The sequence below is a fragment of the Sorex araneus genome, chromosome 9 (assembly GCF_027595985.1).
Source record: "Sorex araneus isolate mSorAra2 chromosome 9, mSorAra2.pri, whole genome shotgun sequence".
NCBI lineage: Eukaryota > Metazoa > Chordata > Mammalia > Eulipotyphla > Soricidae > Sorex > Sorex araneus.
Genome location: NC_073310.1, coordinates 5,233,217 through 5,255,237, shown reverse-complemented (window position 1 = coordinate 5,255,237; position 22,021 = coordinate 5,233,217). Strand labels below are relative to the sequence as shown.

At 61.4% G+C, this 22,021-nt stretch overlaps 1 protein-coding gene across 2 annotated transcripts; it reads right to left on the bottom strand.

Moving 5' to 3' along the window:
• Window positions 1-2,797: 2,797 nt before the first annotated feature.
• OAS3 (2'-5'-oligoadenylate synthetase 3) lies at window positions 2,798-20,361 on the bottom strand. Of its 2 annotated transcripts, none has more exons than XR_008631370.1 (16): window positions 19,960-20,361; window positions 17,101-17,383; window positions 16,801-16,976; window positions 16,478-16,716; window positions 15,050-15,203; window positions 14,447-14,764; window positions 12,655-12,934; window positions 11,148-11,323; window positions 9,873-10,120; window positions 9,177-9,321; window positions 8,566-8,739; window positions 6,971-7,256; window positions 5,695-5,870; window positions 5,251-5,478; window positions 3,989-4,136; window positions 2,798-3,896 (listed from the first exon to the last, which is right to left on the bottom strand). XR_008631370.1 is itself a non-coding variant. In XM_055146620.1 (16 exons), the coding sequence occupies exons 1-16, from the start codon at window positions 20,131-20,133 to the stop codon at window positions 3,885-3,887; spliced, it is 3,222 nt and encodes a 1,073-aa protein (XP_055002595.1). In that variant the 5' UTR covers window positions 20,134-20,361; the 3' UTR covers window positions 2,798-3,884. The 2 variants fall into 2 exon arrangements, 1 of the variants encoding a protein (XP_055002595.1); XM_055146620.1 differs by having other exon boundaries at window positions 5,251-5,483.
• Window positions 20,362-22,021: the final 1,660 nt, after the last annotated feature.

Genomic DNA, 22,021 nt, shown 5'->3' with positions numbered 1-22,021 from the left:
TCCAGAGAGGGCTGGGGGCCGCTCTGTTCCTGGGGGCTGAGGGAGGGGGGCCCGGGGTGAGTGGAGGGACGAGATGCCGAGTCCGAGTCAGCTTCTGGGGGTGCCGCGGACTCCAGCAGCCCTTGGGTCTCGCACTGGCTCTGCCGACCCCAGGGGGGGTGTGGAGGGGGAGGAGGTGGGGATGAAGGGGGAGGGGGGCTGGGCTGGGCTGGGCTGGGCTGAGGCGAGGCGGAGCTGGCACCAGGGCTCTGTTTTCCTCTTTTAAACTTTGTATTTAAGTTCCATACACAAAAGTAACCAATGCGCAGCTTGGAGGGTTTTTACAGACTGAACACACGGCCCCAGGGGCTTTTTAACTGTACCTGGCGGGAGGTGGATGGAGCCGCACCTGGAGGTCCCGGGAGTCAGGGTTTGGCGGGGTGTGTGCGCGTCCCTGGGGGGCTGGGTGGGCCCGGGCCTCCCCCTCGCAGCGCCTGCTTCAGCGGCCAGGACTTGGTGTAAACACGCGCCCTTCCCTGCCCTTTGCTGGCGAGGCTGCACCGTGACGTGACGGTCGCACACTTGGACGCGCTGTCCAGGCACATCCCGGTGGGCGTGCCCGCAGGGCGACAGCAGCCCTCACACCCACCCATGGGGGCACAGGAGTCCCAGATGGTGCAGCCGCTGGGCCCACGGCTGGCATGTGGGCCCACTGGGGATCAGACTCAAGGCCTCACGCTCGCGAGGCGAGTGTTTGAGCCACGGAGCCACCTCCCGGGTCTGGGTTAATAACTTTCCAATTCTCCCAGGCGTCGCGACAGTTTTCACAAACGGGGAAACTGAGGCCCACGGGGATCACGCTGTGCATGCAGAGCAGGTCTGCTTGAGCTTAAATGCTTGTGCGGGGCATGAGCCGTCTCCGCCCCATTCCCACTGCGGGCAATGTGGGGGGGATCAGGGGGTCCTGGTCTCGTCTCCAGCCCACGGCTGATCTGGAGGTGGGGGGCTCTCCACCCTCGCAGGGTAGGGCCCCGAGTGGGGATGGGGGAGCTGAGGGGTGCAGCTCGGGCTGGAGGGGTGAAAGCGAAAAGGAGATTCCTTCCCCCGGGTCCTAGAGACCCCCCTGCAAACCACCTGCTTCGAGCTGGCCCAGTAGTACTGCAGGCGAGTCGGGAAAAGGAAGTGCGTGCACACCGCCCCCTGGTGGTCAACGGCCAAGGTGCTGGAGGGAGTTCCAAACAACTCATTTTCTATGCTTGTTTTTTCTTTTTTTATGGAAAAAGAGCGGTAAAAGGTGCCATCTTCACCATTCCTAAGCGTCCACTTCAGTGGTGTTGTGTCTATTCATTGTGCGTTGAGTCTATATTATTGTGCGACCCACCCCCGGGGCTTTTCGTCTTGCAAAGCTCTGTCCTCTCGTTAAATCTCAGTGACCCCCTTCCCCCTGCTCCCTGCCTTCACCTTCCCCCGCCACCTCCTGTTCTCAGCCACCCCGAGAGTAGAGCCCCCAGAAGCAGGAACTGCCTGGCATTGTTCCTCCTGTCCCCCGGGAAGAGCTGAGCGTCCCCTTTCCAGGGAGTTCTGGGGCTCCAAGGCCCTGGGGCTCGTCTGCCCTCGGCTGTCTCCTCTGGTCCCCCCCAGGTCTGCCCCGTGCCCCCTGGGAGGGGCTGTTGGCACCCCGGGACCCAGGACCCTGTCCCGGCCATCCCAGAGGGGAGTCCACCAGCCCTGGGCCCACAGCGGTCAGCGGGGAGCGGCCACCCTTCTCCTAGTGGGGGCAGAAGCACAGGGCCGTGGCTGATGTGGGGACCAGGCCAGGCCAGAGGCCGGCTCTGGGGAGCAGGGGGCAGAAGCCTGGGCTGAGATGCTGCCCAGGTAAGACCCAGGGGCCTGTGGCGGGCGGTGTGTGTGTGTGTGTGTGTGTGTGTGTGTGTGTGTGTGTGTGTGGAGTGCGGCTGGAACGGCCACTGGGGAAACCACTGAGCTCTCCTACCTGCTGCACTGGAGTGCAGGCCACAGGCATGGTTGTTGGTGTGAACGAAGGCGCCTGTTTAAACAGGGCCCCGGGATGGGCCCCACCCCCCACGCACCATCAAAACTCAGGACTGGGAACTGCTGGGGTGGCCCCTAGTGAAAATAAGTGACTTGGAGGAGCGACAGCACAGCGGGGAGGGCACTTGTCTTGCACGCAGCTGACCTGGGTTTGACCCCCGGCACCCCATAAGGACCCCGGAGCCCCGCCAGGAGAGATCTCTGAGCACAGAGCCAGGAGTAAGCCCTGAGCATCACCAGATGTGACCCAACAATCCCCTCCCCCCTAAATAAGCCACAACAAAACAAACTCTCCCCAACAAAACAAAACTCAAATGATGTCATTCCTGACACAGCCTAATAGTCCCTGAGCACCGTTCCCTCCGCCCTCTATCGCCGCGCTCCCCCGCACCCCCCATCTCGGAAAAAAAAAATAAAAAAAAGACCCTCAGGATAGCGAGAGGGTTTCGCTGCCTGGGAAAGAGATTGAGGAGGGAAGGAAGTCAACCTGGATCTAGTGCGGGAAGTAGGTCAGTCGAGTTAGCAGGCTGCTACTTAGTGAAAAAGCAATTTAGGAGTTTCCCCGGAGGTTACTTTTCCGGGAAAGCGACCATTTTTTTTTTTTTTAAGGAAAAAAGAAAGAAAAAAAATCTTATTTTGGGACATGCGGCTCTACTGCCACCTGGTGGCGTCTCTGGGTACCACGCAGGAGGACCAGCTTCTCTTCCTCACGCCTTGCTTGCACGATGGGGTGCGCCCAGCAGAGGGCGCGCTGCCCCGATTTCTCACCACCATGTTCTGGGCAGGAGCGTGAGCCTGACGCCTAGGAATTAAGCGGGGAGGGCGTTTGCCTGGCACGCGGCTGACCAGGGGTTCGATCCTTGCATCCCATAGGGTCCCCGGAGCATCGCCAGGAGTAATTCCTGAGTGCACAGGCAGGAGTCACCCCTGAGCATCGCAGGTATGAACCCAAAAGATACCCCTCCACCCCCCAAAAAAAAGACACTTGATCAAGTTTTCTGTATAAAAAATTGAAAGAAGTTGCTATTACCAGATAAAGCATCCCCGGTGGGGCGGGCAAACCTGACCCCAGTTCTCCTGCTCATGCCCCCAACTGAACATCACTAATGGACTTAGTTGGTCTGTGGCAAACATCACTAATGGTAATTTGGTTGGTCCATGGCAGACACATGGTGTCCATCATTAATGGCTGTCTGGGTGGTCCATGGCAGACATCACCAATGGCTGGCTGGCTGGTCCATGGCAGACATCACCAATGGATGTCTGGATGGTCCACGGCAGACATCACTAATGGATGTCTGGGTGGACCATGGCAGACATCACTAATGGATGTCTGGGTGGACCATGGCAGACATCACCAATGGATGAGCATCTGACTCGCTTAGTGAATCATCCATTTTTCAAAAATCCTTCCAACACTGGCCAGCTGTGGCTGCCGTTCCCACCAACAGTACTTGGGTCAAGTAAGAAGGGGAGGCTGGTGTGAGGTCGGGCACGGGTTTTAGTAGAAGGAGGGCTGGGGGTTGGGGTGGATGGGCACTGAGAGGCTGCGGAGGAGGCGGCATCGTGATGGAGCACGGAGCACCTGAGGAGCTGGGAGCCCACACTGGCACCCAACCCGGGGAGCCAGAGCCTGGCGAGCAGCGAGGGAGTGATCTGGGGACCCTCTGGGGGGGGGCCGGACACAGAGGCACCCAGGAGCTGCGCGGGTGCCGGGAAGGAAGGCAGGGTAGGAGCAGGAGGCTCAGCCTCTCTCCCACACACGTGTGCAAGGGTCCAGCAGGCGGCCGCACGTCCTGGCGCTGAGTGCTGCTGCCCTCTGTCCACCTATACCGTCGCTGGTTTTCCGAGCGTCACACAGCAGGCTAGCAAGGGGAGAGAAGCAGCTGGTCACCCCACGTGGCGGCAGCCCCTGAGGCGGGGGCACTGGACTCTCGCCCCTCCCGCCCGCACTCACCCGCACAGTCCAGGGCTCGATGGCCTTGCCGTCCTTGCCCAGACAGCAGGGGGCGCTCATGTAGGCCGTGGCTTCTTTGGCCAGCAGGTCCCAGCGGGCGCACTGGCCTAGGTTGCCTGTTGGGTCAGCTGGGTCCAGGATGATGGGCCTGCAAGAGACGGGCCCTCCAGGGTTGGCCTTGCTCCTGGCGGCTCCTCACACACCCCAGACTGGGCAGGGGCCCCACAGGCTTCAGTGCTGCGGGTGCACACGGGGCACCGTCCCCTCCGGCGCCCGGGCAGACATTACTAATCAACCCCAGAGCTCAGACCGCCTGCCTGGGCACGGCAGATCAATGCCAACACCAGCATGGCAGATCAATGCCAGCCCCGGGCAGGGTGAAACAGCACCAGCCCCGCCCCTGGCACTGCCCTTTCTGCACCTGCCGAGGACGATGGGGGCAGCTGAGCTGAGGCTGTGCCCGACGGAGTCAAACCCCCACCCAGAGTCTCTCTGGGCACACTGCTCCGAGGAGCCACCAGTGGCGACTGGCATCTCTGCAAGGAGGGGCCACACCGCGAGGAGGCGCTTGCGTCAGCTGGCAGGGTCACCACAGGGCTGCCGGGTTGGACAGTGGCGGACAGGGCCCAGTTGAACGGGGTTTGAGGGATAAATTGAACGGAGTTCAGGGGTTTTCGTTGTGTTCCTGCCGCTCTTGTAAGGGCTGTGCCTGCCCCTGGGGAGACTCTTGGCAGTGTGCTCGGACCTCCGCCCCCCGTTTTGAAACTGATTTTGGGGTCACAGCCGGAGGTGCTCAGGGACCATATACAGTGCAGGGGGGTCGGACTGGGTGGGCCCCACCAAGCGCCTTGCTGCCGTACTACCTCCCCAGGCCCAGCGTGGTCATGAACATGCTGGGCCGTGTTTGGCCCCAGTGTGGCCAGCCTGTCCTTGCCAGAGAGGGACACGGGCTCTTTGAAATTCAATTTTTTTTTGCTTTTTGGGTCACCCCTGGTGATGCTCAGGGGTTCCTTCTGGCTCTGCACTCAGGAATTACTCCTGGCGGTGCTCAGGGGACCCTATGGGATGCTGGGAATCGAACCCGGGTCGGCCACGTGCAAGGCAAACGCCCTCCCCGCTGTGCTATCGCTCCGGCCTCTGAAGTTCAAAACGCAACTCCGCTTCCAGAAAGACACTCGGGCCCAGAAAGGGGTTTTTCCTGCCTCTGCCCGGGGCCCTTGGGTGCTGGGGTGGGAGGGACGCCGGCCGCTACGGCCTCTGACCTGGGCTTCTGCAGCTGCTGCTCCAGGAAGCCCTCCAGGCTCTGGCTGTCGTAGTTGACGGTCCAGTAGACGCAGAGCTGGCGGTACTGCGTGACCAGCTCCAGGACGGTGCGGAAGCCCTCGGCCATGCTGAACTGCCCGTTCCTGCTGCCCTGCTCCCAGGCGTAGACGGTCAGCAGCTCCAGCCCGTGCTGCGGGGGCAGCGCGCCCCGGCCCTTGGGCAGCCGGCTGCACTGCGGGGCGGGAGGGAGGAAGCGGGGTGCCGGTCAGCACGGCCGCGGGGCGCTGCCCACCTGGCCGCCCTGCCCCGCGACTGCCCAGCCCACGTGCAGAACCTGGTAGGGGGGGAGGGGAGGGTCTCACCGGCCGTCCCCCCTCCTTCCTGGCAGAGCAACGGGCTCCTCCCGCCCCCGCGCCCGCCCCCGCGCCCGCGCCCGGCCGCACCTGGCGGTACCAGTGCTTGACCAGGCGGATGAGGCTCTTGAGCTTGGTGGGCTGCGCGGAGATGAAGTCGCGCTGGCGCTCGGTGAAGCAGCAGGAGTACTCGCCCGCGTTGTGGCAGCTGCGGATGAGGTCCAGGTACACCTGGGGGCTGGGCCTGGAGCGCGGCACCAGCTGGCCTGGAGGGGTGCCAGGAGGCGCTGCGTCACGCCCCGCCCCGAGAAAGGGCTCCTCTCCCCAGGCCTGTTTCCGGGGGGTCTGGGGGAGGGGTGGAGGGGAGAGAGCCGGCGGCAATCCCGCCGAGACGCCTCCTCCCCGTGCCCCCCTGGCCCCCCGCCCCCGAGCTGGGACGCCCCTGACACTCGCCGTCTCCCTCGGGGGTCTGCAGGATGCACGCTGCGCCCCCACCCGGAGACCCCTTCTCTCCCCAGCTCTCGCCGCAGAGCCCAGAGCAGAGCAGACTCGGGATGGATCTGCCCGCACCCTGCCCTGCCCGCTGGCGCTGGCGCTCCCGAGGGTGGCCCCGGAGCCGGGTCCCTCCTTCCTCAGCTGCTCACCCCAAGCCCAGGACTAAAAGGCTCATGTCTTGTGGTTTATTTATTTATTTATTTATTTGTTTGTTTTTGTTTGCTTTTTGGGTCACACCTGGTGATGCACAGGGCTTACTCCTGGCTCTTGCACTCAGAAATTACTCCTGGCAGTGCTCAGGGGATCATATGGGATGCTGGGAATCGAACCCGGGTCGACTGCGTGCAAGGCAAACGCCCTAACCACTGTGCTATTGCTCCAGCCCCTTGTGGGTTTTTTTTTTTTTTTTGCTTTTTGGGTCACACCCGGCAATGCACAGGGGTTACTCCTGGCTCTTGCACTCAGGAATTACTCCTGGCAGTGCTCGGGGGCCCCTATGGGATGGTGGGGATCGAACCCGGGTTGGCCGTGTGCAAGGCAAATGCCCTCCCCGCTGTGCTATCGCTCCAGCCCCTCATGTCTTGTTTTATTCCAGCTTTATCTCTGGGGTGTTTGCTGAGGGAGCTCAGGTGGCCAGTGGCTCCAAATCGGGCTGGGGCAAACCCCTCCGGCTGTCATTGTTAGCCGATGAAGACCCTTGGTCAAGATCACCCGGCACGAGGTGGGCCCCGCAGTGGCCAGAGGCAGCTCAGGGCCTCCGCCAGCTCTCCCGGCCCTGTGTGTGGTCTAGGAGAAGGGGCCCCTGCAGGCACTGGCGCCAGCCGCCCCCCCCGCCCTGCCGGGCCCCATCCCGGGCCCCTGGGCCCCTCACCCAGGGCGTCAAAGGCTGGCAGGACGTCGAAGTCCACGCTCTGGTCCAGCAGCGTCCGGGACGACAGCGAGAAGCTCAGCACGCGGGGATTGTCCCACTTGGAGATCTCGAAGGCCACCTCGAACTGCTGCGCCCTCTGGCACGCCTCGAGCTGCCGGCGGATCTCCGAGATGATCTCGGCGCGCCGGCTGCCCTGGTCGGTGAAGTGCCCGAAGCAGCTGAGGAACACCACCAGGTCGGCGTCCGAGCGGCCCCGCAGCGCCGTGCCCTTGGCCGAAGACCCGCCCTGCGGAGGACAGGGCAGCTGCAGGGGCCGCGGGGATTGGGGGGGGGGCGGGCAGGCGGGCACCTCTGAGGCGGGGGCGTGCTGCCCACCTCCCCAGCCCCACCTGCCTCGTGCGACATGGAAAGCTCATGTGACACGTGTGGGAGAAAAAGAAGAGCCAGAGAGCATGTGCAAACCTCACAGTGATGCAGAGATCCCCAGCGTGGCGGGGGTGGGGGAGGATTGGGAAGGGTTTTTTTGTTTTGTTTTGTTTTTTGGTCACACCCGGCAGTGCACAGGGGTCACTCCTGGCTCATGCACTCAGGAATCACCCTTGGCGGTGCTCAGGGGACCATATGGGATGCTTGGATTTGAACCCGGGCCGGCCGCGTGCAAGGCAAACGCCCTATCTGCTGTGCTATTGCTCCAGCCCCGGTTTTTGGTTTTTTTATGGGGGGGGGTAACCCCGACAATGCTCAGGGGCTGTTCCTGGCTCTGTGCTCAGGGATGGAGTCTCTCCGCAGAGTCTTCCCGCTTTCTTTCCTCAAGCCCATCTGCAGAAGAACTTTTAAAAACGACCCTGAGTGATTTAATTTGCCTCCAATGGGACTTGGTCATCCATGTATGTTTTCAAGCCCTCTCGGGAGTTTTATGGCGAGCCACAGGTGAGCACCAGTGAGGGAGGTGATCTTCCTCATGGGTTAGGGGTGAGGAAGTTGAGGATCAGAGAGGGGATGGCATCTGCCTGGGGTCACACAGCAAATCATTGGGCCAGATCTTTCCCTAGTCTCCTTCCTGTGACTCTGGTCCCAGTCACGCCTGGCACATTGGGAGACGGGGCTTTTTGTGTGCCCCAGGACCTGGCCACAGTCTGCATTCTGGTGATGTTGCCGAGCCCCAGCGACTATTTCAGAGATGGGTCTGCAACCCAAACCAGGCCAGAGAGAGGCAAGTCCAGGATTTTCATTTGGATCTTAAGAACGGGGAGTTCTGCTTACTGAGCACTTAGGAGACACCAAAGCCCACAGACAAAGGTGGGCAGCAGAGAAAGCTTGAGGACCCCACGTGGGCTCCTGGATCAAGCTGTGCCTGAAGGCCACCCGAGTCCAGGGCCTTGCATTGACAGCAGCAGGAATTTCTTTTGTTGCTTCTTCGAACTGGCTGTCGGGGGCGACTCAAGGAGACTTGCTCAGCACATCTGGGTCCCCCCGGTCCCATGTTCTGGTTTACCCACTGGGCCTGGCCTTGTACCACGTGCTACCAGGCCCACGGAAGGCATCAAGACCTGGTCCGTGGAGGCCTGCAGGCCCCCGCCAGCCCCCACACTCACCTTGACGACCTTGAGCACCTTGGTGGTAGAGCCCCGGAAGCAGTTATCCCGCAGGAACGTGCAGATGATGTCCACGGCCTTGTTCACCTGAGCCAGGAACTGGCGGTCGGGCTGGAGAAAGTCGCTGATGAACTTGTCCAGGGCCCCCGCCGGGGTCTGGCTCAGGAGGGCGGGCTGCAGGGAGAGCAGACAGCTGGACAGGGGGTCCCTGCTGGGCCCAGAGGCCCCCCCACTCCAAGGCCAGAGCGTCCCAGGGGGCTGAGTTCCAGTTGTGGCCCCCCAGTGGGGCATCTCCATCTCCCCTCTCCTGGTCTCTGCATCAGACGCGGCAGGGGGCCTTCTGCAGAGCCGTGTGGGGGTCCAGAGCCTCCCCCCTTGGGAGTGGTCAGTCCCTGGTGCTCCTCCCGGGGGGGGGGGGGGCGCCCGAGGGAGGCTGGGGGGAAGGTTCTGTGTCTCTGATGGACAGGGCAGGGCAGGAAAGCTGAGCCGGGGGTTCCTGAGCCCCTTGTTCCCCGCCCCCCCCCCCCCGCCCCCGCAGCCTCATGCAGGGACAAAGAATGGAGTGAGGCCTACCCGGACAGGAGGCTGCCGCCTAGAGGACCCCTCCCTACCATCACATCCCAGGGGGACACGGGCGTCTCCCCCGAGCTCATCATGCAGGCCTGAGTCCTCAGGGCTGCCGCTTCCTGGGCCAGCAGCTCCCAGTCTCCCTGGGCCACGTTCCAGGAGGGGTCGGCAGGGTCCAGGATCAGGGGCCTGGGGGGCAGAGAGAGGGGCAGGCGGCGGTGTAACCCGTGAAGGGGCCTGTGAGGGGGCTGGCGAGGCAGTGTGGGGGCTGGGGAGAGGCGAAGGCCGTTAGATCCTGAGGTCTGGCCTCGGCCCTGGGCAGGAAGCTCTGGCAGGCCCTTTGCTTTGAGAAAAGCTCTTTCATGGAGCCAAATAAAAAAAAAGGCTTTGAGGGTCCTGGGGGATAGTGGCGGGGAGGGCGCTTGCCTTTAACACACCCGACCCGGGTTCAAGCCACGGCATCTCATAACATTGGTCTCCTGAGCACTGCTAAAAAGTGACTCCTGAGCACAGAGCCAGGAGTAATCCCTGAGCACTCCTGGGTGTGGCCCCCGAACAAAATCCAAACGACTGGCTTTAGCTTCCTTTAGGGCCCCCGAGCCTGCCTGCCCCAGCTCCGGAGAGGAGCAGCACAAGGCCTAGGGTGGCGGCCTCTGGCTCGGCCCTCTCCTGGCTGTAACGAGCGCAGGGGTGCCACGTGGGAGCAGGAAGGGGCGCCCGCGGCTCCTGTCCCCGGGCACCTGGGCTTGTGGAGCTGCCTGAGCAGGTGCATCCTCAGAGCCGGGTCCTCCAGGCCGTAGTTGGCCGTCCAGTAGACGCAGAGCAGCGGGTGCTGCTGCACGAGCCCCAGCACGGTGGCGAGGCCCTGGGCCATGTGGAACTGGTCTTTCCCGCAGCCTTGCTCCCAGGCGAAGATGGTGAGGAGCTCCAGGGCGTAGGCGCAGGGCAGCGGGGCCCCCCCGGGCTGTCCTTCCTTCCGCGCCGCCACCTGCACCATCCAAGCCCCCCCAGAGATTCAGAGGAGCCTTCTGAAGGCCAGGCGCGCCCCTCCACGCTCTGGGAAGGAGCGGAAGGTAGGGACCAGGGACCGAATCACAGAGGGAACAGGACCTCGGGGGGGCCCGGAGACCACGCCCCGCAGAGCTGGCGATGTAACAAGCATGATCTAGCATGATCGTTTTCATGGAGGGACATCACGGGTGCATTTCTGCGGGAAAATTGCCTCCAGGGTTCTACCACCATAAAGTTGTTTCATAACCTTGTCCAGACTCCACCCCCCGTGCACCCCGGAGACTCAATGGATTGGATTTTTCCCAGAATTCCACACCCTCCCTCCCTGCATTTAACTTTTTTCAATTTTTTTTTGCTTTTTGGGTCACACCCGGCGATGCTCAGGGGTTATTCCTGGCTCTGCACTCAGGACTCACTCCTGGGGGTGCTCGGGGGACCATGTGGGATGCTGGGAATTGAACCCAGGTAGGCCGGGTGCAAGGCAAACGCCCTCCCCGCTGTGCTATCGCTCCAGCCCCCTCATTTAACTTTGTAACGTGAGATTTCACCCCCCAGGAACGTATGCCAACACCCAGCACAGCTGTTAGCAAGAGTGGGAACAAGAGTTGGCATTTCAAAGGTGAGCTCAGAGCACCTGCCGAAGGATGCCGAGGATTTGGAACAAACTGCTAAGATAGATAATGATGGGGAACAGCACAGCTACGGCTTGGGGTCGGCTTGGCATCGGGAAAGGACGGGGAGACCCTTAGCCGTGAGCGGGGAGGGTCACAGGTGGGCTAGAGAGGGATGGGAACCAGAATTTGATGGAGAATAGATTCTCCCTTTTCAGGGACCTACGGGGATAGGCAGAAAGCCGAGGAGTCAGGGGCGGGCCTTCTAGTTGGCGGGACCAATAAGAAACGAAGGAAGGCAGATGGCTGAGCAGGGGAGGAGCTGATTGGCTGAGCGGTTGCCATGGCAGTGGTTGTTTCCTGGTGGGGGCAAGGGGGATGCCCAGGTCTCACCTGGCGGTACCAGTGCTTCACCAGCAGCAGCAGGCTCTTCAGCTTGGCCGGCCGAGTGTTCACGAAGTTTCTCCGCAGCTCGGCGAAGCAGGCGGCGTGCTCGCCCCCCGGGCAGCCGCTGTCCAGGAGGGTGGAGTAGACCTGGGGCTCGGGCCTGGCGCCCGCGCTGAGCGGCCCTGGGGACAGAAGAATCACTAAATGTGTCGTTCTGAGCCCAGGCGACGCACCTGCCTTTAGTGCTGTTTGAACACCATCTACATAATGACACACAGCGTTGCCTTGCCGTCCGTAATACCCAATACAATCAGAACCCATCTTCATTTATTATTATTATTATTATTTGCTTTTTGGGCCACACCCGACAATGCTCAGGGGTTACTCCTGGCTTGGCACTCAGGAATTAGTCCTGGCAGTGCTTGGGGGACCATTTGGGATGCCAGGGATTGAACCCAGGTTGGCTGTTTGCAAGGCAAATGCCCTACCCACTGTACTATTGCTCAGGCCCCTATTTATTTATTTTTTTGCAGAGTGCCTGGAATTCGCTCAGAACATGCCTAGTGACCGATAAACACCAAACGTTGCTATTGTTTTTGCGTTCACCCAATAGTGAACAGGGATTACTCTGCTTCTGTGCTCAGGGATCACTCTCGAAGGTTCTTGAGGGACCCTATTTTAGTGTAAGGAATTGAGCTGGAGATGGCCATGCCCCATACTATCTTCCTGGCCCGCAAATCATGCTATCCTTAAAGATACAGACATTTGGTGTGAATGATCATACGTTCATATATAGGAGTCTTGGCACGTAGCCAAGGTCTCAGTCTCATGGAATATATTAAGGTGCACAGTCTCGTGGAATATATTAAAATCTATTCCTACTAAGGTAAGGTTTAGCTCAAAAGGTTAGAAAATAAACTATAAAGTAAATCTCTTGAAAGACTATTACATGCAATTTCTTAAAAAAAAATTCAAGAAGCTAGGAAGAACTGTTGACATTTGTTAAACTGTAGTGGGGGTACTCTGTGAAACACTTCGAATGCAAGCTTTGTAACGTTTAGAACACTATGGTTACTGTATACCTCTGGATGTTGAGAATGATGCTGGCCACTCAGTAACTCAAAAGGCTTTTGTGTTACTTAGTTGCTGGACCATGTGCCTGGAGACCTCCAGTCTTTTTTTTTTTTCCTTCTGCTTTTTGGGTCACACCCGGCAACGCTCAGGGGTTCCTCCTGGCTCTGCACTCAGGAATTATTCCTGGTGGTGCTCAGGGGACCCTATGGGATGCTGGAAATCGAACCCGGGTCGGCCGCGTGCAAGGCAAACGCCCTCCCCGCTGTGCTATCGCTCCAGCCCCGAGACCTCCAGCCTTAATCCATCTGCCCAGCCCCTAAGTAGTTTTCAGTGCTTGGTGGAGGAGTGGGCGTCACAGAGGCCAGCAGCGCCCCCCTCTGGATGCCTCCTGCCCCCCCCCCCCCGCGCTTCCCGCTCCCTCCGAGCTGGGGGTTCTCACCCACAGCATCAAAGACAGGCAGCAGGCGGACGTCTGTCCCGCCTTCCGGGGCCTCTGGCACCAGCCGGAACTCCAGCGCCCCAGGTTCCTGCCGCTCAGGAAACTTGAGGCTCAGGCCGGGGACGGGGCTCCCCAGGGATTCCAGCTGCGCCCGCATCTCCTCGAGGACCTCGGCTCGGCGGGCCTCCTGGTCCTTGTAGTTCTTGAAGCCATTGAGGAACAGGACGAGCTCTGCGTCGCTGCTGTCCCTGAGGTCCGTGCCGCGGCCGAAGGAGCCGCCCTGAGACGGAGGGTGAGGACGGTTCCTCCGGGTCCCGCCAGGCCCACGGCCCCCCTGCTCTCTCACAGATGGGCACGGGCTGCCCGAGCGGGGGAGGGGGGGCGCTGAAGTCTGGCAGACGCGTGGGGGCTGCCCGCACCTGCCACCGCACACAGGCAGCCTGCACGGAGCCAGGCCTGGCGGGGGGCTGCGGGGGGCTGGCCTCAGAGACCCCGTCTGCAGCCGCAGCCCCGAAGGGAAGCCGCATGTGTGCCTTGTGGGTCTGACTGAATCAACATGAGGCACACAGGCACCGCCCCTGCGTCCACGCATCAGCTCTGCAGGTGTCCACCCGCGGATGCCCCCAGGACGTCCCCCAGGCCAGAAGGACAGTAACAGCCAGCACAGGGCCTCACAGGTGCCGTGTGGCTGGGGAGTTTGGGGGACAGTGGCTGGAGTGAAGGTCAGAGAGAGACCAGAGCCAGGGCCTTTGGAGTCCGATTGCAATGGAAAAGAAAAAAAAATCTATCGTTGGTGCTCTGTTCGCAGTAGCCAGAATCTGGAACCAACCCCAGTGCCTGAGCACAGACGATTGGTTAAAGAAACTTTGGTATATCTACACAATGGAATACTATGCAACCGTTAGGAAAGATGAAGTCATGAAATTTGCTTATAAGTGGATGATCATGGAGAGTATCATGCTAAGTGAGATGAGTCAGAGCGAGAGAGGGACAGACATAGAAGGACTGCACTCATTTGTGGCGTATAGAATAACAAAACATGAGGCTGACACCCAAGGACAGTAGAGACAGGGCCAGGAATATTGCTCCATGGTTGTTAGCCTGCCTCATGAGCTGGGGGAGAAGGCAGCTGGGAGAGAGAAGGGGTCACTGAGACAAAATGATGGTTGGAGGGATCATTCAGGATGGGAGGTGTGTGCTGAAAGTAGATGAAGGACCAAACGTGACGGCCTCTCAGTATCTATATTGCAAACCATAATGCCCAAAGGGAGAGAGAGAGTAGGGGGGAGATTGTCTGTCGTGGAGGTGGGGGAAGGGGTGGGATGGGGCGACTGGGGACGTTGGTGGTGGGGAATGTGCACTGGTGGAGGGATGGGTGTCCGATCATTGTATGCCTGGAACCCAAACATGAAAGCTTTGTAACTGTAGCTCATGGTGATTCAATTAAAAAACAACAACCGGGGGTTGGAGCGATAGCACAGCGGGTAGGGCGTTTGCCTTGCACATGGCCGACCCAGGTTCGATTCCCAGCATCCCATATGGTCCCCTGAGCACCGCCAGGAGTAATTCCTGAGTGCAGAGCCAGGAGTAACCCCAGTGCATTGCCGGGTGTGACCCAAAAGGCAAAAAAAAAAACCCCAAAAAACAAAAAACAAAAATAAACCAAAAAACAAAAACCGTCGGTGCCTCAGCCCTACTCCTGGCCAGCACCCTGCCCCTTGTGCTCACCTACTTCCGGACAGCTCGGGCAGCGTCCCCGCCCCCGCCCGCCCGCGGCCTGGCAGGGCCTCACCTTGCAGGCTCTCGAGGCCTTGTGGACGCTGTGCTTGTGGAGGTACCGCAAGATGCCGTCCAGGGCCTGGCCCACCAGCCTCTGGGCCTGCGGGTTCGGCCTCAGGTGGTCCTCGATGAAGCGGTCCAGCTGCTTGGCGGAAACCTGACCCAGATCTGAGTCCGTCGCGGGCGCAGCGGGGGCTGGGTGAGGGGGCTGCGCGCTCGCCACACCAGGCCCGGCAGCGTCACGGCTCCTGCTGTCGTCCTGGGGTTCCCTGGGCACCGGGACTGACTGGATGGGGTGATCCAAACCCGGGCACCCAGGCCGCGGGAGGCCCTGGAGGGCAGGGGAAGAAGCTGTCACCCGCAGAGGCTTCTCTGCCCCTCTCGCAGTCCCACCCACTGAGCGGGAGGGCGGGGGCAGCTGGGAGAGGGGCACGGACAGGCCCTCCACAGTGGGACCTGGGGGGGGGCGGGCAGGGCAGCCCTGCCAGGGGAGACCAGGTTCCCCGCCTGCCCGCCAGCCGCCTTTGCCAGCCTGCTCCCCATGGCCTGGCACACAGGATGCCCAGGAGACGCCTGGCGCGCAGACCTGGGGTGACTCCCTCGTCCCCTCACTCACAGGCCCGTCCCAGGGCTGGACACGGCCGCCGGCCGCCTGCAGGAAGCACGGCTGGTCGAAGCAGGACTCGGCCTCCCGGGCCAGCACGTCCCAGCGCCACCTCGCCCCGCCCCCCACGTCCCACGTGGGGTCCGCTGGGTCCAGGATCACGGGCCTGATCCAGAGAGAACAGAACATTCTGGTTGGCAAGACGGTCAAGGCCAGGGGCCATGCACATCCGACTTAGCTCTCCAGGGTGACATTCGCAGGCGGCTTGCCTTCCTGGAGCCTCAGTTTCCCGACTTTGAAAGAATAGGGAGAGCGGGGTCGGAGCGACGGAACAGCGACCCGGGTTTGATCCCCAACACCCCATAAGGTCCCCCTAGCACTGCCAGGAGTAATTCTTGAGTGCAGAGCCAGGAGGAACCCCCAAGCAGGAGTAATCCCTGAGCATTGCTGGGTGTGGCGCGCGCGCACACACACACACACACACACACACACACGTACACACAAGAACAGGAGAACAGCTACACGTGGCAGGTCAGGCCTGGCCAGCGGTCCTCAGCTCTGCCGGCAGGAATCATGTGACCGGGATCCACCCTCAGCACTGAGTCAACACCTGACTCAGATACCCAGGGACATACACCAGCACACATATACACCAATACTGACATGCTCCAAACACATGAACATGCATACACATGAATCAACACACATACCAACATGCATACATGAGCACCGTCGACATGCACCACCATGCACACATATGAATAGGCGCATGTACTACCACATCCCAATATGGATATGCTCCAAACACACAGGAACGTGTATACACATGAACACAACATATACACCACTAATGCACACCAACATGCAAACACACAAGTCACCAACACATGCACCAACATACACAAGCACCAACATACACACATACCAACACACGCACCAGTACATATGCCCAGGACTGTTCATTGCAGCCCCACATGCTGTGAAATCCCATCCCCCCGCGCCGCCCCCCCCCCCCACTGCACACAGCAGGATGGGACACGCGTGGCCGGCCATGCAGGGGACTTGGTGTGGAGAGGAGCAGGGAAAGCTCTCAGGACACGGGGAGCAGGCCAGAAAGGACTGAGCCTGAGCCCAGGCAGATGAGGCGGATGGAGACAAGGGTGGTGAGAGTCTGCACAGGAACCCGGGGGCGCGCCCGATGGGGAGAGAGGCAAGGAAGCTTCCGGCAGGCGAGAAGCCCAACCCTGACCTGGCGGCGGTCCCCAGGCCGTCCTGCAAAGACTTGGGGTTCCCACACTTGACGCTCCTGCACACGGGGCCCGGGAGGAAGCCCCGAGATCCGGCTGGCTCGGCTGACGGGCGCGTGGAGCCCCTGGCCGGCCCGTCCCTCTCGCGGACGCCCACCCCCTTCCGGGCTCAGAGGACGGGTCCGGGAGGTACCTGGGTCTCCGCAGCTGGCGCTGCAGCAGCTGGCAGAGGACGGGGTCCTCGAAGCCGTAGTTGAGGGTCCAGAGCACACACAGGTGCCGGTGCTGTTGGAGCAGGCCCAGGACGGTGCGGAGGCCCTGGGCCAGGCTGAAGGCCGGCTGCCCGCAGCCCTGCTCCCAGGCGAAGATGGTCAGCAGCTCCAGGGCGTAGGCGGGAGGCAGCTGCTCCCTGCTCACCTCCGGGGGGCGCACCTGCGGGCGGCAGGGCGGGGGCGGGGGTGAGGGAGCGGGGCAGGACCCCCCCGGCCCCGCCCCCCCACCCCCCGCGGGTCTCACCTGGCGGTACCAGTGCTTCACCAGCAGCAGCAGGCTCTTCAGCTTGGTTGGCCGAGTGTTCACGAAGTTTCTCCGCAGCTCGGCGAAGCAGGCGGCGTGCTCGCCCCCCGGGCAGCCGCTGTCCAGGAGGGGGGCGTAGACCCGGGGCTCGGGCCTGGCGCCGGCGCTGAGCTGCCCTGTGGGAGGGAAGCGCAGGGGTGAGGACGGGGCGGGGCTGGCAGTCAGGCAGGGGCGGGGCTGGGCTCAGCAGAGGGAGAGTTTGCAGGGCGGGGAGTGGAACGGGCCGGGCCACCCCCTCACCCAGGGCATCAAAGGCCGGCACCAGGCTGACGTCCATCCAGTGCTCTGAGTCCGGGGACGCCAGTCGGAACTGCACGTGCCCGGGGGTGTCCTGCGTGGGCAGCTCCAGGCTCAGGTCCTGCAGGGGCTCCTGCCCCCAGGCCTCCAGCACCGTCCGCATCTCCCGGAGGATGCTGGGCCGCAGGGGCCCCTGGTCCTCGTAGCTCTTGAAGCAGTCCAGGAAGATGATGAGCTCGGCATCGCAGCCGCCCCTCAGGGCCGTGCCCCGGCCGGAGGAGCCCCCCTGGGGGCAGAAAAGCCAGCTGAGAGGGACTGGCAGGCGGCTGGGGGCTGGGCGCCGTGGGAGACCAGCTGACCACTCAGCTCTGGGAGGCTGGAGCCGAGCAGGACATCAGGCCGCATCCCCGAGAGACCACTTTTAGGCAACAGGTCCTGATTTTTCTGATCTTGGCAAGAAAACCACCCGACACGGGGTCTAGTGGTGCCAAAATCCTGGGTCCAGCGCCAGCGCTGACGGGGGTTTGAGGCGTGGACTTTCTTTCTGCAAAGTCCCTGGCGGAGGATCGGGGGAGGGCGCTGGCTTTTTCGGGGAGTCCCTGGCCCTGTGGAACGTCTGGGACCGGTTCCCTTGTAATGATCCCCACCTACTGTGGGTTCGGGAGAAGCCTCCAGAGAGGGGAAGCTCAGGACCGGAAGTGAGATTCTCCGGGTGCCCATCAGCCCGCGTGGGCAAGACAAACAGGATGGGTTCCCACCCACTCGCCCCAGGAGACCCTCTCTCCTTCACCAGTGTTGGGGGGGGCTCCTATCCCAACGTGCCCTCCTCTTTTTTACAGCCCCTTCCCGCTGGGCCATTGCAAGGAGGGACGAGGCCAAGCAGGGGACTGTCACAGTCTCAGCATGGAAGTTTCCTGACATGGAACCTTCCGTCCACACAGCCGGGCAGGAGAGTTCCAGGAGGGAAGGCTGGCCCGCCAGACCCGGGCTCTGCACCCCGCTAGCTGCATTCACTTCAGCTGAGGTGACAGGTCTTGGGGAGAAGGGTCACAGGTGGCAGTGGGTGCTTGGCACCTGGGAACCCCGAGTCCCATCCACCAGCGCCCCCTGCACCACACGGTCCCCGAGCACTGCCATGAGGGACCCCCATGCCCTGGGAATAGTCTCTGAGCACAGCCAGGCACGACCTCCGCCCCTCACCCCAACAAACAAGGCCAGGTTTTACTCTCCTCCACGGCCACCCTACATAGCATCAGCTCCTTTCGGAAGGGGGGGGGCTCCCGCAGGGCCCTCTCCTCGGCAGACGCACAGACACGTGGATAAACCGCCCACCTCCGAGTCTCAGGAAGATGCAAATGAAAACGTGGGCGAGCCATGACGTCACACCCGTGAGAACGGCTGTGGGAAGAGTCAGACCAGCCCGGCACCAGGCGAGGGCGCGCGCCTGGCACGCAGTTGACCCGGGGGTGGGCTGGAACCTCGACACCCCAAAGGGTGGTCTCTGAGCACAGAGACAAGAGTAAGCCCTGAGCACCACCACCAGTGTGGCCTCCAAACCAATAACGAGCCTAGATAACCACAACTAGTGGGTGGGAAGAAAAACGGAACTTCCCAGGGGCTGGAGATCGGACCCGACTCTCGGGAGCCCGTCTGGAAGCTGTTGGACTATTAGGAGCAGAACCCGGCAGGAGCAACTGTGCAAGGACGTTTGCCTTGCATGCAGCTGACCTGGGTTTGATCCCTGGCACTGCACCGGGTCCCCTGAGCCTGCCAGGAGCGAGCCCTTCACTGCCGGATATGCTCCCCACCCTGCAAACCAATAGTGTCACAACAGAAAAGTCTAGAAGCCTCAAATCCACACAAGGATAATTTTCTACAATTATTTTTGCCGCATTTGCTCCCTTTATTCATCCCTCCTCCCATTTTCCTTTTTATGCACTTCAAAAAAAAAAAATCGGCTGGGGCTGGAGCGATAGCACAGCGGGGAGGGCGTTTGCCTTGCACGCGGCCGACCCAGGTTCTAATCCCAGCATCCCATATGGTCCCCTGAGCACCGCCAGGGGTAATTCCTGAGTGAAAGAGCCAGGAGTAACCCCTGTGCATCGCCGGGTGTGACCCAAAAACAAAAACAAAAACAAAAATCGGAGAGTTGGGTCCACAGGCAGCAGTGACCTAGGGGACCACACAGTGTTCAGGACACCCGCAACTGGGAATAGACCAAACAGGCGCCTCGCCCCCGTCCTGTCTCTCCCGCCCTTATTTCTCCTGCACCGCCAGGCTTGTCCCACCTACCCCAAATCACCTGCAAAGGGAAAAGGAAAAAAAAAACCAACACTTTAAGTTTTCTGGACTTATTTCAGGTCAGAAACGGCTCTAGGGGGCATGAGGGCGAGGCAGTTGGGGAAACACCCAGCCTCAGTTTCCCCAACTTCAAAACATGGGCAGCAAAGAAGTCCTGCCTTGTTGAAGGGGGGAGGAGACGCTTCATGGAATCACGGCCATTTTCGTTTAACAATTTCGGCCGTTTCCCAGCATCCTCGGGGTCAAACCCCGGGAGACGCCGCTGCCTGCCGGACTGGGTGAGTGAGGGAATGAACGGGACTGCAGGAGTTAGATGACCGGGCCGGACATCTCGGCTGTAACCTCTGAGAGGCGTGCCTTTGCCGCTCCGTGCCTCAGTTTCCCCGTCTGTCCATCGGGGCTCAGCCCTTACGGCGCCCAGGGAGGTGTGCAGACTTGTGAAATCAATGAATGGGAGGCGCCGAGGACCCCCGTTCCCCCCCCGCCCCCTCCCGCAACCCGGGCGTGCCCGCTGCGCTCTGGGGTGGCCCGGCCCACCCCAGGGCCCCCGCGGGCGCCCACCTTGACGATCTTCTGGACGCTCCACTGCGCGCCGGTGCGGCCCCTGCGCTCTCGCAGCGCGGCTCCCAGTGCGCCCAGGGCGCGGCGCGCGGCGCGCTCGAACTCTGACGGTGGCAGCAGGCAGCTGGCCACCAGCGAGTCCAGCGAGCCGGCGGGGGTGCGGCACACGTCCATGTCCCTCACAGGGGCGGCAGCGGCCAGCGGAGGCTTCCCCTGCAGGTGTCCGTCCCCGTCCCCGAGGCTGGCCAGGCTGGCCCGGCGGCAGGGGAGGGCGCGGCGCCCCGGGCTGGTCCCGCCCCCGCGCCCCCCTTCCGGCTTCTAATGTCCATCTTTCAGTTTCGTTTCCAGGCTCCCGGGCCCAGGCGGCCACTTCCCGGTCCCTACCTGGGGTGTGGCCGTCACCTTTGGTCACCGCGGCCCTGTCCACCCTCCCGCGACCCCCCCGCCTCCACCCCCCCCCGCAGCCTGGCACCCCGCCCCTAAAAGCCGCAGATACACTGAACACAAGCTTGCAACCAGGACCGAGCCCCGAACCTTTTTCGCCCGGGGCAGCGTTTTGGTGGGGGGAGCTGAGATGCCGGTGGCCTTGGGGCTGGAGAGAAGAGCAGCGGGGAGGGCGGCTGCCGTGCACAGCAGACCAGGGTTTGATTCCTGGCATCCCTCAGACTTCCGGCAGAACCGCCAGGCGTAACTGCTGAGTGCAGAGCCAGGGGTAAGCCCTGAGCACTGCCGGGTCACTCAAAAACCAACCAAACAAACAAACACTCCAGCCCCTCCAAAAAAACCCAGACCCGCACGTGACCTGGAGGTGTCAAAGTCCACCTCCTTACCGGGGGCTGCAGCTCTCTCAGCCGCTGGGTGAGCCCCTGGGTCAGTCCTGCCGGCCTCACGCAGACCTTAGCTCCTGCAGTGCCCTGGTGGTGTTGGAACTGAACTAAGGTCACCGCGGGCTTTCGAGGGTCCGTGGGTGTGCAGCCCACCCCTGCTTTCTCCCACGAACCTCCAACCCCACACCGCCCGCATGCTCGGTTTCTCCCTGATTCCCAAATGCCAACCTTGGCACAGGCTGTGCCAACAGCCTGCCCTTCCCCACCCTGCCTTGGGCGGTGAGCTCCTTGGGGGGTCCCATGCTGGGAGGTCTGTCTGTCTGTCTGCCCTCTCACGTGGCCTTCCTGACACTCTCTGCCTGCTCTATGCCCGTAATTCCGGGGCCTTGGTCACAAATATGCCCCAAGAAGCTGGCCTTCATTTAGGGTCAGCCCGGAAGTACCTGTGACTTTTGTCCCTGAGGGCCTCACCCTGCCTGCAGTGACACAGTCACAATCCTGCCTGCCCCGGGCTCTGTGTGTGGACGTGTGTGTGTGTGTATTTGTGTGTGCATGTGTATCTGTATGTACATGTGTGTCATATTGATAAGTGCATCTGAAAGTGTGGCTGTGTGTATGTCTGTGTGAGTATGTCTGTGTATGCACCTGTGTGTGTGTGTGTGTCACAGCACAAACACACGTTGTCTCTGTGTGTTTGTCACATGTGTGTCTGTGGATGTGATTATCTCTGTCTCATATGTGTATGTCTATGTGTGACTGTGTTTGTCATGTGTATCTGCGTGTCTATGTGAGTCATATTTGTGTGTATCTTGTCTTTGTGGTGTGTTTGTGTGTCTGTGTGTAATTGTGTGTTGTGTAATTGTCTGTGTGTCTCTGTGTAATTGTGTGTCTGTGTAATTGTGGGTGTGTGGAGTGCTGAGTGCAGGCCAGTGTCCAGTGGAATTTGTGAGGTTTGAGGGGGTCTCTCTGAAGCTAAGCCTGGGGACCCCGTGCCTTGCAGTCCTCTGGAGCTGGCCAAGGTGAGGGTTGCGCAGGGTTTGGGGTTCTGGGGACACCCTCCGGGCTCAGAGGTGGCAGCACCCAGTTGGACTCTTGACCAACTAGCCGGTCACGTGGGCCCGCCCGCTCGAGGAAAGGCTGCACGGAATCTGGCCCCTCCACGGCCGTGGGAACCCAGGGAGGGTGGTTTCAGGACAAACTCCCTGCCTCCACCCCCAGAATAAAATTCGCAGATG